The sequence below is a fragment of the Pogoniulus pusillus genome, chromosome 16 (assembly GCF_015220805.1).
Source record: "Pogoniulus pusillus isolate bPogPus1 chromosome 16, bPogPus1.pri, whole genome shotgun sequence".
In the NCBI taxonomy this organism is placed as follows: Eukaryota; Metazoa; Chordata; class Aves; order Piciformes; family Lybiidae; genus Pogoniulus; species Pogoniulus pusillus.
The window spans coordinates 15904981-15919581 of record NC_087279.1 but is presented as its reverse complement, the minus strand read 5'-3'; the positions used below and the strand labels follow the sequence as shown (position 1 = coordinate 15919581).

General features: G+C 42.8%; 1 protein-coding gene across 1 annotated transcript; it reads left to right on the top strand.

Moving 5' to 3' along the window:
- The first annotated feature begins 5604 nt into the window (after positions 1-5604).
- Positions 5605-12487, top strand: ARF4 (ADP ribosylation factor 4). The gene is made up of 6 exons (XM_064156733.1): positions 5605-5895; positions 7627-7707; positions 8180-8289; positions 9632-9703; positions 10870-10995; positions 11529-12487. The coding sequence occupies exons 1-6, from the start codon at positions 5829-5831 to the stop codon at positions 11613-11615; spliced, it is 543 nt and encodes a 180-aa protein (XP_064012803.1). The 5' UTR covers positions 5605-5828; the 3' UTR covers positions 11616-12487.
- The last annotated feature ends 2114 nt before the right edge of the window (positions 12488-14601 follow it).

Sequence of the window (14601 nt, the reverse complement as noted above, 5' to 3'; positions counted from 1 at the left end):
TGTCGCGGAGGGATCCTGCAGCGCCGAGAGAAGCCGGGCCGCGCTTTGCCGCTCTCCGTTCTCGCCGCGCTGCTCTCGGTGCCTGCGCCGCCATGGGCCTCACCATTTCCTCGCTGTTTTCACGCCTCTTCGGCAAGAAGCAGATGCGCATCCTCATGGGTAAGGGTCGACAACAGTGCCCTTCCACCACTCGACCAGGGCCCGCTCGGCGGAGTCCTGGAGCCACAGCCTTCGCTCCCTACCCGGCCGCGAACGACGCCGGGCTCGTCTGCCGGCTCTCTTAGGCGCGTTCCGCTGGCTATGAGGAAGGGGAGGCTTTGCCTTTAGCTAGCCCTTTTCTGGGGTACGGGATATTTCTAGGTACCCTTCGTTTTGGGATTGTGGGGTCACTAGAAAGTGAACGAGCGGAGGGAAGAGAAGTAGGGGTGGAGGGAGGAAGGTGGGGATCAGGGATGTGTCTGCCCTTTTTCTTTGCCGTGTTCTCGTTTTTCTCTCGTTCCTGTCTCGCTCACCCGTACTCCTTCCGAAGTCCCCTTGTCGTGGGTCAAAGTTGATCGAGAGAGAGGGAGCCCAGCTTTCTCTGGGCTTCCCTGCGGAACATGCGAAACCCTGGCCCGTCTTTCACCTGCGTTTCCGCTTGGTTTGTGCGTGAGCAAGCAGGTAACACAGAGATCGAATTGCAGTAGGTGAAGCCGGTGCCCGTCGTTTGGGGAACGTTTGTTGGTCGAGTAGGGTGTGGGGCGCCGGGCGAGGTGTTGCTCCGCGCTGCCGGGACGGTTGCGCTCGGCCCGGAGACGCTGCTTCTTGCCCGAGCGGTGGTATTCTTCGAGCAGGGGGTGACAAATCCTGATGTGTTCAACCCTTAGAGCTTAAGAAATTGCCGTGTATTGAAGCAATCTCAGTAATTGTGCTGTCTGCATCCCTGACTCTTGTGAAAGGCCGTTTCGCTACAGCATCTGTGTACTTGAGTTCTCCTGTACTTCGTCTGCAAAGCCACAGAACCATGTTATAGGTTGCTCTTGCGGTGCTTGTTTAGCTTTATCTGAGTCTGTCCCAAATTATTTATTTGGAATTAGATTGTAGTTGTCTTGTCCCGGAACGTGTAAGAGGTGAAGCCAGCAGATCTTGAAGTTTCTCACTTGAAGACTGTGGTTCAAAAGGCAAAAGCAAGTCTGTTTGCTTGTCGTGTCAATATAGACCGCAGTGGGACTGGCTCCTAGCAGAAAATTCTTGGCATAATGCTCCTTTGTAATGCTGCCTGTGTATGCAGGGTAGATGCATTAATGCCACTTCTTGCTTCCTTCTTTTACCATGTCCCCATACGTTTTGTAATGACAGAGTTCTTACTTGTATGCCCAATCGTTTGTGTTGTATATTTACATGTAATGTATTGGTGAAGTTAATTTTTCAGAGAGAGGTGTTTATGGAGAAATACTGAAGGGGAAGATATTAAATGCATGAGTTGATAATAGATTATTAATTTAGAATTCAAACTTCCCTTTCACAGCTTGCTTCACCTATGGAATTCAACATTAAGTAGAATTAATTTAGCTCTTAAACCAGACTTTTCTTATGGAGTTCTGCAGAATTTGATTATTGCTCATCAGGTACTGTTACCAACAGTAAACAGGACGCCTTGTCTTTTATATCCTCAGACTACCTTGGTTAGTGAGTAATGTGATATGGTCAGAGAGGTGGTGTTCCCAGTGACAGGCTAACATGCTTGAGATTTAGAAACACAGGAGGAGAGTGTGTATAAGAGGTTCTTAAGAGGAATAAGGGCTTAGAGCCACAATGGTTTTAACAGCAGCTGATAGCATTGTAGGTGTTTTTTCTCCGGCCGAAGGAAGAGGATGTTTGACTCAGTTGAAAGATAAATGGTTACAATGGTCTGTGCTTTCCCATCTGTACTTCATTGTTAGTTTACTGCTTTGTGGTACAACTGCTGACTGTCACACCTTGCATCAACGTTCTTACATACTGGTTCTGTCAGTGGGGTCGTGGAATCAGAGTGAAAAATAGAGAATCAGAAATTTGCGTTACTTGTGGATTTAAGTTTTAGGTTTTGACTGTCAGAGTTAAATCAACTTAAACTTTATGACATGGAAACAGCTCATAGAGTTACATGTAGTGTTCCAGTGCTAAAGTAAATGTATTTACTCTTGGACTTACACTTCTAGTGGCTTAAAGCAACAACTGTGGTTGGGTGCTCTTGAAATGTCATGTTCTGAAAGGGATGGTAAAGGGTGAATTGAAGAGAGAAGTATGAATAGAGGCTATACTTTTGATGGCTGTTGCCTGTTTCAGTTTCATGTTTACAGTTTGCCTAAAAGAGGCTGTTTTTGCAAGCAGCGTCACTGTGACCTGGAGAAGCTGCCTTCCTTCAGTTAAAAAGGATTCTGCCTGCCTCAGTGCAAAGTCCAACAGTTTAATTATAATTGTGGATAACAGTGGCTTTAAACAAATTTCCTGGGGTTTGTGCTTGCAAAGTTAGTGCAGACTTCTGCCAGTGCCATTGAGCTGTTTGGTCCTGGTATGAAAGTAGTAGCGCAGACATCTGTGGCAATAACTTCTTAAACTAAGCAAATAGTTCAATTTTTTAAAACTATTTTATAATTTCCATATTCTATGGAATCTGAATCATATTTTCAAACGGTTTTGATATCTTGTGTATATTACTTGAAACAGAAGGAACTGTATCTCTGCACTGCTGCAGGATGTATATTTTGGTGTTTACATCTCTGTGGTCTTCTGAAAGAGACCCAACACTTGGACAACAGCAAACTCAAAACTGTTACATCTGGGGAGTTTCTTACCCCTCAAGGTGCTCGGATTGTTTTTCATGACATGAACATGTAAAACTTTTTTAATTATTAGTGTCTTTAACACACATTGACAGTACCAAAGAGACTGCATTGGCACGTGTAATCCTATTTGCAGTATCAGAACACAGGACAGTTATAATGTTTTTTTTTCCTAGGACAGCACTTTTTGTCTTTAGAAGGAGGACACTTCTAAAAAGTGTGGTTTCGTTCTCAGCAATTAGGCAGTTTTGAATTTAGCAGTTACTGGCTTAGGCAGTGGTTTTGTTTTGTTTGTTTTTCTCCCCTCCTGTGTAAGCAGAGCTGTTCAGCAGCCTATAGAGGCTTAACTCTTAGGTGACCAAAAATACCTGGTGTGATGGAGTGGATTTGTAGTTTGATTTATGCATTATGGTGTAAATAATAAAGCTTCAGTGCCCTCAAGAAAACACATGTCAGGGACTGGCTTCCAAGCAAAACTTAACCAGTTTTCAGTCTGTTTCTTGTACATATCTGACAGGCTCTTGAGAAATGTGGTAGTGGGAAGTAGACTGCAAGCAAAGCTCCATTCAGGGTTCTTTAGGGGAGCTGGTATCAGTTTAAATCCCTGAACTACCTTGACGTTTAAACAGAGTTAGAATCAGTTTCAAAAGAAACAGGGGAAAAATATGACTGTGTTGTTTTATGTTTTCATCAGAAACTTATAATGCTTTTAATAATGGTGACTGCAAAGGACCTCAGCATACCAGCTGCAAGCCTAGGCAGAATGCAGACACTGAAACAGGAGTCATCTGTCATCATTGCCAGTTTTTGATCTTTTCCTGTATCCTTGCAGTTTTTACAATGAGCCTGCACATTTTCACTACAGATGCTTCAGCCATTTGTAGTGTCACAGTGGAGAAATTGTATCACCTGCAGAAAGTAATTGCCAACTTGGTGAGCTGGAATTTTCCCACCCCTGGTTTTATTTTCTTTTTAACTTGATGTGTTTGAAATACAGGTGAAGACTCATATATTTGAGGTTTGAAGGCTAAAGGACAGTGAGGAAACCTTGTTTTAGCAAGTTTGCCTCTCTCCTCATCTGACTTTCAAAAAAATACATCACATATACACACATTCATTGTTAGGACCAAGATGGGAAAAAGTCCTGAAGTGAAAGGGGAAGTCATCTGAGTGATTTAGGAAAGGCCCTAGAAAAGAGGTAGCAGCTGTTCAGTAAAGTAATGCTAAAGGGCCTGGACTTCATCATCAGAAGACTGCCTCTGTTACTGTTAACGGGAGAGTAAACTGAACATGCCTAAGCTTTGTGACTTTCAAAGATAAGGCTGAGAACAGAAACATGAGTTCAAGTGCACTGGAATATGATAAAGGTGCAGCTCGTCTTTTAACATCCGTGGTTTGAAGGGAGGAGAATGAATTGGAAGTGTGTAGTTAGTAATAGTTTTGTATGGTTACAGATGGCAACCACTGATCTTAATGTTGAAATACAGACAATGGACAATCACACAGTAAATGTTTGTTAGATTGTTTTCAAACTATTGAAGTCATGAAAAGTATCTGTGAATGACCTAGCTGTACAAGAATGCCAGCTTAGAGGTCTGAAAGATAACTTGTTTAGTAGAGTCCTTGAATTATTTTGTAGTACACTTTGCAATCTTTATGTTATTCTGAACTAAAAATCTGGTTTAAGTAATTTAACATGTAATGAAAGAACAGCCTCAATTGAGTCTTAGTCACTGTGTAGCCTCCTGTTAGGATCTAATGTAGGACTGTCTGTTTATCAAGACCACTAAACATATTTTTCTTCAATGGAGGCTTCTGTTCAAAAAAAACACTAGCTCTTGTGTACTGATAAAATAATTATCATAGAGAGACTGTAACTTCCTTCAAAATGTCTGGGGCTTTTGCTTGAATCAGTTCTCTGCGATAGGGAGCTCAGTCACACAAGTGCGAAGTACAGCTCCTTATGTATTGCCTCATATAGTTCCCACACTACTATGGGCTTTTGTCTGTAAGCGTGAAGGAAGCTGTTACAGCTGGTTATGAAATCAAACTCCTCACAGAAGATGGCAAGTTTTTAATAAACCATAGCTTGCTTCAGTTTTATTCCCGTATTACTGCCATGTATTTGCCTGCAGCTTTCTGGCAAGGAGCTCTAGGCGTGCTGTGTTGGTGCAAAGATTATCACACTGCTTTGCCTTTGCTTTGCAGCATCTGGGATGCTGAAGAGGGTGCAGGTCATGGAAACAGTGTAAGAAAAGGTTCTTGCGCTAATCCGGGTTACAGTGATGGAGTGAGTGTTTCAGTTTTTCTCTGTGGCTATTGAAGTGTATCTGGGGCTTTGTTTCACCCTGAAACCCCTACTTCTCTGTTGCTGTGTGCTGTCGTTAAGCAGGAAAGCCTGTCGGCTGTCAGGCTTTATCCTAAGCACGGCGAGAGCATAGGCTACACTGGGGTGAGGAGGTGAGGCCTCAGCGCGCCTGCCCCGGGGAGAGGTTCCTTGGCCCCGCCGGGCGGTTCTAGGATCCGGCTCTGCGTCTGCGCCTCGGCCCGAGGACTTGCCCGCAGCGTGGACTGCATTTCCCGGCCTGGCGCGCCGGGGGCGGTGGAAGCTGCGGTGGGACTCCATCCTCCGTCGTGCACCGGCAGCAGCCGTTGGGGCTAGTGAGGCGCGGGGCGGGCGCAGCGCTCGCTGGGAGCAGTAGTCCCGTCCGCCGTTGGGTGCCCGGGCCGCGGGGCGGAGGGCGGTTCCGTGGCCGGGGGGATGTGGCGAGAGTGACGCGATTTTGTCCGCGTTGGAGCCGGCGGCCGTGGCGAGCGTGACGTGGCAGAGAAGGAGCGAGCTGGGCGCTCCGGTACAGAGTTGCCGCTGCCGCCCGCACCTGTATAAGTCGGTGCGGCGGGGCGCGGGCCGCACTCGGCAGCCAGGCGCCTGTGTCGCGGAGGGATCCTGCAGCGCCGAGAGAAGCCGGGCCGCGCTTTGCCGCTCTCCGTTCTCGCCGCGCTGCTCTCGGTGCCTGCGCCGCCATGGGCCTCACCATTTCCTCGCTGTTTTCACGCCTCTTCGGCAAGAAGCAGATGCGCATCCTCATGGGTAAGGGTCGACAACAGTGCCCTTCCACCACTCGACCAGGGCCCACTCCGCGGAGTCCTGGAGCCACAGCCTTCGCTCCCTACCCGGCCGCGAACAACGCCGGGCCCGCCCGCCCATTCGCTTCCTCACCGAGTCGTCCGTGTAGCGATAAGGAGTAGGGACCGGTAGGAGCGGGTCTCGAGCTCGAGGCTCCCTATTTCCCAGCACCGTTCAGGGATGCGGGGAGCGGTAGCTATTTCCGTACCCTTCCCTGCGGGCTTGCGGGATCGCTGGGGAGTGAAAGGGTGGAGGGAGTGGCTGGGGATCGGTGATGTGTCAGCCCTTCCTCTTCCTCTGCCGTGTTCTCCTTTCTTCTCTCTTGTTCGTGTTGTGTGCCATCCCCAGTCTTCTTGTCGTGGGTCGCGCCAATGGTTCATCGAGAGAGACAGAGCCCAGCTTTCTTTGGGCTTCCCAGCGGGACGTGCGAGACCCTAGCCCGTCTTGCACCTGCGTGTCCGCTTGCGTTGAGCCAGAGCAGAAGGTAGCCGAAGATCAAATTGAAGTTGGCGAAGCTGGTGTCCATCGATTAGGGAACGTTTTTTGTCCGAGTAGGGGGTTGCTTTCCTGGGGCGACGAGCGAGGTTTGTGCCGCGCTGCCAGGACCGTTGCCCTCGACCCGGAGACGCTGTTCCTTGCCCGAGCAGGGTGTGACAAATCCTGATGTGTTCAACCCCTAGAGCTTAAGAAACTGCCGTGAATTGACCCAATTTCAGTAATTGTGCTGTCTGCGTCCCTGACTCTTGTGAAAGGCCGCACTTGATTTCTCCTCTACTTCGTGTACAAAGCCACAAAAGCCCGTTGTTTAGCTTGATTGGAGTCTGTCCCAAAGTACTAGACTGTAGTTTTGTCCAGTTAGGTATAAGAGGTGAAGCCATCATATCTTGAAGTTTGTCCCTTGATGACTGTGGTCCAAAAGGCAAAAGCAAGTGTATTTGCTTGTCATGTCAGTATAGAGTGAGCCTTCTGCAAGGAGCCAGTGAGACTGGCTCCTTGCAGAAAATTCTTGGCATAATACTCATTCATAATGCTGCCTGTGTATGCAGGGCAGATGCATTAATGCCACTTTTTATTTCCTTCTTTTACCATGTCCCCCATACATTTTGTAATGTCAGAGTTCTTAGAACAGAATCATAGAATCAGCTAGGTTGGAAGACACCTCCAAGATCATCTAGTCCAACCTATCACCCAGCCCTGTCCAATCAACTAGACCATGGCAGTAAGTGCCTCATCCAGTCTTGTCTCAAACACCTCCAGGGACGGCGCCTCCACCACCTCCCTGGGCACCCTGTTCCAATGGCAAACCACTCTCTGTGGAAAAACTTCCTCCTAACATCCAGCCTATACCTCCCCTGGCATGCTCAGTCATTTGTGTTGTATATTTACTTGTGATGTACTGGTGAAGTTAATTTTCAAAGAGGGGTGTCTATGGAGAAATACTGAAGGGGAAGGTATTAAATGCATGAGTGGATAATAGATTATTAATTTATAATTCAGACTTCCTTTCACAGCTTTGTTCTGCAGAATTCATGATAAAGTAAAATTTATTCTGTGTAGATAAAGCCTTCTTTGGTTGCTTATTGTAATAAATCTTGAGTTTCATTGTTTTAAAACATGCATATAATACGGTGTGGTTTAAAAGTAGCAGGTTGTAGTTCTTATCGTGAACTAAATAAAATTTTCTGGTTTTCCTAGTTGGTTTGGATGCTGCTGGTAAGACGACAATTCTTTATAAACTGAAACTAGGAGAAATTGTCACCACAATTCCCACTATTGGTAAGAACCAATTTTCTTGTCTTATTTTTTGTTACTGTAAGTTTGTGCTGTAGAGAGTAGCTTCTAAAAACTGTAGGGATTTGGTATCTTTGCTGTTATTATAAGAAGGAACTGGTATTGCCAGAACATGACTCTTTCAGACCAAAGATGCATCTGGACCAGAATCCTCTCTCTAAAAGTGGCTTAGGAGAACAGGAGCCAATTAAGGTGCAGTGCTTCTCCTGAACACATGAGCCACTAGGAGTCTGAACAAAAGATTTATTGAACCATAGGTGTTCTTGGTTTTAAGTGGTTTTTGGGTTTTTTTTGGTTGTTAGGCTCCTTTTCCCTTCCTTGTCTCAGTTTTATTCTTATCTAGCAATTAAGTTTTGGTAAGCCATTTTGTATATATTTGAGAGAAGCATAACTATCTTGGTCATGGTTAGAATTACATTTTAACACTAGTATTGTTTCCAATTCTTAACTCTTGTAGGCTTTAACGTGGAAACGGTGGAATATAAAAACATCTGTTTCACAGTGTGGGATGTTGGTGGTCAAGATAAAATTAGACCTCTTTGGAGGCACTATTTCCAAAACACACAGGTAAGAGTTCTGAGATGGTGAATAGTTAAAGACTTAGTTTGTAAAGTCTTATTATGTACCTCTGTGATGTAAACCAAAGTTATCTTCTGTCCCTTCTTTTCAGAAAGGCTTTTCACTGCTTCCTGCAAGTTTAGTTCTAAGAGGTACTAAAATTCTATTTTAGCTGAAGCAAGTTTATTGCCCTTAAGGCTTGTAGTCTGACAAGAATGGTGTCCTCTAGGATCTACCAACGTGCTCTAACGCGCCAGAACAAACGATTTGTTTGTGAGGAAACTCTTTAGCTTTGCTGTGGCTGTGCTTTTCTCTTTTTGAACTGGCATTGTCCCATACATAAAAAAATGTTACTGTTTAAACATGCTTTTACACAGTCTTTTTTAATAGTCACCCTTAACAATACACAGCTTTTACTGTGCAATATCCCTGTATGTAGTACAGTGAGTATCTAAAAATATTGTGAAAGATCCTTGTTACTGATTGATAGTGTCAGCTTCGTATTGATGTGACTGCTCTCAGTTTGGTGACAGGGAAGTGATTCTTTCCTTCAGTTCAAAAGTAGTATTAGCAAGTTCACAAGTTTATTAGTATGAGGAACCTTTGGGAGTAGGGTTGTTGGGCTTCTCTCTACATTGAATATAGAATTGTTTCCAGGAACTTTGACATAGCATAATGCATATGATAAGTGCAAAGAAATGGAGACGTCTGGATTGGAAAAAAAGGAGCTAGCAAAGTACTCTTGTCAATAGAGTAATATTTAATTTCAGTTCTGTATTCAGGTCTACTAAATAAGAAAGATGCTTTGCTTAAATACAATGATGAAATATATACACAATATACTCTTAAAATCTCAGCTTAAAAAACCTAATAGGTAGGACACCTGAATAACAGTGGTACTTTTAGAAATACCATTCAGTATAAAATAGATTAAACTCCAGTCTTACTTTAAAGATGTGGGGTTTTTTCAATGAAAAATTAGATAGTGAAGCACTTGCCATTCCTTTGCATTTAACATCGTACAAGGAGTGAAAAAGGAGAGGCAGTTATTTAGCTGCTGAAATTTTGCTGATCAACTTTTTTTTTTCTGTAGTGATGCATATGAGACTATTTTGTAAACCAGTATTTGTGCATTTTAACTTCTTTGATTTAGAAGGCCTAGCTTTATTTTGCAGCTGAAACTTAGGATGTAGCTCGACAAGACATCTTGTATTGCTTAAACAGAAATTTCTATTGAAACTGCTTACCAAACAGAGAGGACGATCACAGTATTCCATAGCAAGGATTTTTGGGGTTTAAAGTAGTACTGCTTGTTTACCTTGGTTTTTCAGAAATGCTCAACTTATTACAGGGCCTCATTTTTGTGGTAGACAGCAATGACAGAGAAAGAATTGCAGAAGCAGCATCAGTGTTGCAGAAAATGGTAAGTATTGATAATTGCAGTTGTTCTGTTGTATTTTTTGATGCTGGTTTGCTTCCCTAAGAGATGGAGGATTTTAAAATTCCATCCATTTTTTAACTGAGTGAAGAGTACACTTCTCTAAGCTGTCAGCCATGAGCTTCTCTAGCAGAATGCTGTTGGAGATAGTGTCGAAGACTTCGGCAGAATCCAGGTAGACAAAATCCACAGCTTTCCATCATCCACCAGGCAAGTCGCCTTGTAGCAGAAGGAGATGAGGTTGATCAAGCAGGAACTACTGCTCTTCATGAACCTATACTGGCTGGGCCTGACCCCCTGTTTGTCTTGCATGTTCCCTGTGAGTGTGCTCAGAATGAACCATTCCATAATCTTTCCTGGCACCGAGGTCGGGCTGACAGGCCTGTAGTTCCCTGGATCTTTCTTCTGGCCTTTCTTGTAGATGGGTGTCATGTTGGCAAGTCTCCAGTCATCTGGGACCTGCTCTGTTAATTAGGACTGCTGGTAGATCACAGAACTTGTAGAGGTTAGAAGTGACCTCCAGAGATCATTGAGTCCACTCCCCTGCCATGGCAGGGTCACCTAGGGTAGTTTGCACAGGAATGCATCCAGGTGGGTTTTGACAGACTCCAGAGGAAGCGACTCCACAACCTCTCTGGGCAGCCTGTTCCAGTGCTCTGTCACCCTCACTGTAAAGAAGTTTCTCCTCAAGTTGAGGTGAAACCATCTATGTTCCAATTCGCTGCTGACCACTAAAAAGAGATTGGCCCCATCCACTTGACACCCACCCCTCAGATATTTGTATGCATTGATTACATGTCCTCTCAAGTTTTCTCTTCTGCAGACTAAACAGCCCCAGGTTTATCAGTCTCTCTTTGTAGGGCAGATGGGCTGAACTCTTTCCAGCAGGAGAGATGATGGGAGAACAGCTTGGCAAGCTCCTCTGCTGTCTCCCTCATCACTCTTTATGGGATCAAATGCAATCTACCTGCCTTACACAGGTTCTTCTGGGTACTAGTAAAATTTCACATAGTGCTTATGTGTGACTTCAGGAGCAAGAATGAAAATGTTGATAACCCTTAAATTAGTATTTAAGTTTCTTCGGTGCTTGTTGAAGTAATCGAAGTTCTTAATTGAGCTAATTTAATAATCATCAGCATTTGTTCTGTTAGCTTGAAGAGGATGAGCTGCAAGATGCAGTGCTGCTTCTGTTCGCAAACAAACAAGACCTGCCAAATGCCATGGCAATCAGTGAAATGACAGATAAACTAGGTCTTCAGGCTTTGCGTAGCAGAACTGTAAGTAATAAACTTTGCTTGCTGGACTCTTATCTTCCTTTTATTATTATCAGAAACAAATTTTTCCTTTACAAGACCAAGAAGTTTTTGCCTCATTGTGTAGAAAGATGCACACACCTGGAATTAAACTTTCTGGTGCGTAATTTAAGGTCCTCGTTCAAAGTGCAAACTAATGTGTAGAAGGTGCTTTAGTGGTGTGTTAGTTTAGATATTTCTGTGTCCATTTCTTGAAGAGCAGTCTTTCAAAAGCAAGAAGCTAACAAGTTTAAGTTCTGTCTTTTATTTCTTAATGTTCTAAAAGTGGTGTAGTATTTGGTAGGCCAAACCAGAGTTTCTGGGTCATGTCTGAACCCCACATGCTTCATATATATTTTCCAAAACTCTTAAGCAGCCCCTGTTCAACATTTGCTCTGCTTACAGCACAACCCGGTGTTATAAGAACACTCTTTGAGGATGTCTGGATGTCACATGCTGTGATAAATTAGCTTGTATTTTGCCAGTATTTAATTGTTGTTTCTGTTCTGCTTTAACAGTGGTATGTCCAGGCTACCTGTGCTACACAAGGAACTGGTCTGTACGAGGGACTTGACTGGCTGTCAAATGAACTCTCAAAACGTTAATTCATACTGGAAGACTCTTTCACCAGGGACACATTTGATATAAATGGTCTAGGCTTGCTACAACAAAATTAGTTTGCATCTTGGTTATTACAGTATCTGGAACTGATATTTGGGCAGGATATTACAGCGTTTCAACTTCTGTTGCCAATTATTGTTTACCAAGCTACATGTTGCGAAGGTAGCAATATACTTGGGTAAATATCTCCTGAACTTGGAAAAAGTGTATCCTCTGATTTTATTTTTTTTCTATTCCACTTGTTAGCCTAAATGCCTGAATGTAGTTATTGTGACATCTTGAAGATCTGTTTTCACTATTCTTTTGAGCCCAAATAAGTTAATGATTTAATTTTTTTCCTCCCTGCTACTTTTAGTTTAATGATGCCATTTCATTCCTCAGACAGTCTGCTGATGTAAAAATGTAGCATTCCGAATGTATTTATTTCTCTCCCTTGCCAAAACGAATTCTTAATACTGCTTATTCCAGCCAAGGAAATGCTCTTAAAACACTATGTGAATCTACTGCACTGAGGAACGTTTTATTAATCTTTGGGTTCTGTCAGCCCAACTTGCCTTTGCGTGAATTGGATTTGATGGGTAGATAGTTCTGTGCTGGTTGCAAAGAGCTCATGTTGAGGTTGTTTTTAATGTTCAGCAGATTGTCTTCCTTTATATTGTATCTTTTTTTTATGTTGCATGTTGCTTTTTGGTCTCAGCCTGACTATTTTGGCCCAATGTATGATAGTTCTGCTGGAGTTTTACTGTTTGTTGGTGAACATATCTTCTTTAAGAAATTTTGGAAAATTCATCAGACTCAATGGATTAGTTTCTTCATAACTCACTTGGAATTATTCCTAATAAAATGATAAAAGGTATACTTCTTTGTACATTCTTCTTGATCCCTCACATAGTTGAATTGCAGGTTATCACTTCATTCTGTTTGTATTTACTGAGCTTTCCTGGAGCTCTGTAGAGTGGGATCTGAAAGTGAGCAGCAAAGTTGTATACAGTGCTCCAGATCAGCTGTCATCAAGGGTTAACGCTCTTAAGTGCCTTGGAGGTTATAAATCTGAAATTCCTTTCAGTATGTTCAGATGAGAGAATACTGCCAGTTACAGAAATTGTAATAAAACTACTAGGAACTGCCTGAAAAGCACCTATGTTGTGTCTGCAATTCAAGACCAACATGGGATCTAGCAGAAGGGATTGCCAATTCTGTTAGTGGCTAGCTGGGAAATGAGCTTGAACACTTGTACAGGGTTTTAGTCAACCCTCATAGAGCAGATTTTTGGGGGCATCTGTGTGGCTGCGACTGTCTGCTTTCATATTTCTACCTCCTTGCATGTCTGTAGTTCAAAAGACCTAAATTAATGCATTTTGAGGCTGCTGCTAATGAGTATTTTAAATATTTTTCTATTGCCTGTCTGTAGTAATTATGCAAATATGGCTGAAATATTTTAATCTAGTGACTGTGTCTTTAGGAGCCTAAAGCATGATTTCAGTTTGAGGCTAAGCTCCTGCCTTATTTGCAGTCCAGGTCCTGTTGTCCTTGCTACAAGAAAACCCAGTGACAAGGTGTGGTGAACTCAGTTTAGATGAAGAGCACCTTTCAAGGCAGCTTCTGCTTTAACTGAGATTTACGTTTCAAGGAAGTACAATTACTGTTAACACAGATAACCAGAGAAAATTCTAGAGCTTTTGAATGCAGTCATTAACTGTCTTCAGTATATAGCAGAAGCCCAGCAGACAGTGTAAGGTGTTGAGGGTTTTGCCCACACCCTTAATGAATCGCTGATTACATATTAACCAAAACTGATCTGTCCATGCATCGGATCAGTGGCTATTAATACTCGTATTCCAAGTAACGTCGTTTCTTGAGATAAAAGGATTATCTTGTTCAGAAAAGGCAGCTTGTCTGCAATACAGTTCTGTTGGTAGTTCTTACATCTTGTGAAGAAACAGTGTTTCTGACAAATGAAATGTAACGTCCTCTCCCAGGGAAGAAGTTAGACGTAGACTTTAAATAAAAACAACCAACCAACCAAAATCACTCACATACTTGGAAACAAATTAGGCCTATTGTCCTGAAGGAAAGATTGTTTGGCAGAGATAGTGATTGCATTGTTAAAAAATTTTAAATGCTTTTAAGTAATTTTCATGTTTAGGTGAGCTCTGTTTAGCCACTGTGCTTTTGAGCTACACCATGGGTATCAAATTTGTATTTCAGAAACCCACTGTGCTTGGCTTTATGTACCAATAGGTTGTAATTCTACTATAAAATGGCTTTTCAAGTCAGAAAGTAGTGAAGATGGTGAGCTTTAAGAGTGATTGAGTCTGTGTAAAGGGTTAGGGCTACAGCTTAAACTGAAGTGTAGTAAGACAAAGTCAATGAAGTTCAGGCATGTAATTCAGTAGTCACTAGTGTTAATCAAAGCATAGGGAGAAATTGAAGCAAGTATTACTATCTTCCTGTAAACACATAATACCAGACTTGATCTCTGTTACTTAAATGATACTTGCCTCAGTACTCTAAGGTTTCATCCTGAAAGCCATGGAAAAGGCACTTCATGGGCTGTGGAATAATGCCACTGCTGACAGAAATCAACTTTCACTTAAGTTACTGAATTATCATCAATTCTGAAATACGTTCTACTTTTTAAGGTATGCTATAGATTATATGTTCTTGATTCTAAGCAGGATTCTCTTGGGTGGGTACATGTGCTTAGGAAGCTGCTTCGTATTCAGATAACAAACATGACACTTCATTATGCATATTCTGGCAGGCTGTTGCTGCAAGTTGAAATCTTGCTTTTTCTTTGAAGTTAGTGCTACTTCAGTAACTAGTGCTTGTCAGTGCAAGAACAACCTTAGTTCTGATGTTTTATTTTAATTATTATTATTATATTGCCTTATCTCTTTCAGTACCCAGATGATATGTCATGTTGAAAGCTCTATCTATTAATAAGGTTACTTGTCAATAAATTAATAG